Below are 237 nucleotides of genomic sequence, written 5' to 3' on the forward strand. Positions count from 1 at the left end.
CCTCAGCCCCCCCAAACCTCGCACCCCGCAGGCGTGGGGTTCGCCACGAGGCAGGTGGCCAGCATGACCAAACCCACCACCATCATCGAGGTGCAGGGCGACAAGGTCACCGTGAAGACCCAGAGCACCTTCAAGAACACCGAGATCAGCTTCAAGCTGGGCGAGGAGTTTGACGAGACCACGGCGGACGACAGACACGTCAAGGTGAGCCCCCAGACCCTGCTCCCCCCCCTCCCC

General features: G+C 65.0%; 1 protein-coding gene across 1 annotated transcript in view; it reads left to right on the forward strand.

The window, feature by feature from the left end:
• The window catches only part of FABP3 (fatty acid binding protein 3, muscle and heart (mammary-derived growth inhibitor)), a 62555-nt gene that overhangs the window by 55439 nt on the left and 6879 nt on the right, over positions 1–237 (forward strand). The window contains exon 2 of the mRNA XM_009995162.1: positions 32–204. Coding sequence (XP_009993464.1) covers positions 32–204 — 173 coding nt within the window. The remainder of the gene's footprint in view (positions 1–31; positions 205–237) is intronic.

The sequence above is a fragment of the Chaetura pelagica genome, unplaced genomic scaffold, assembly GCF_000747805.2.
Source record: "Chaetura pelagica isolate M959 unplaced genomic scaffold, ChaPel_1.0 scaffold273, whole genome shotgun sequence".
Taxonomy (NCBI): domain Eukaryota; kingdom Metazoa; phylum Chordata; class Aves; order Apodiformes; family Apodidae; genus Chaetura; species Chaetura pelagica.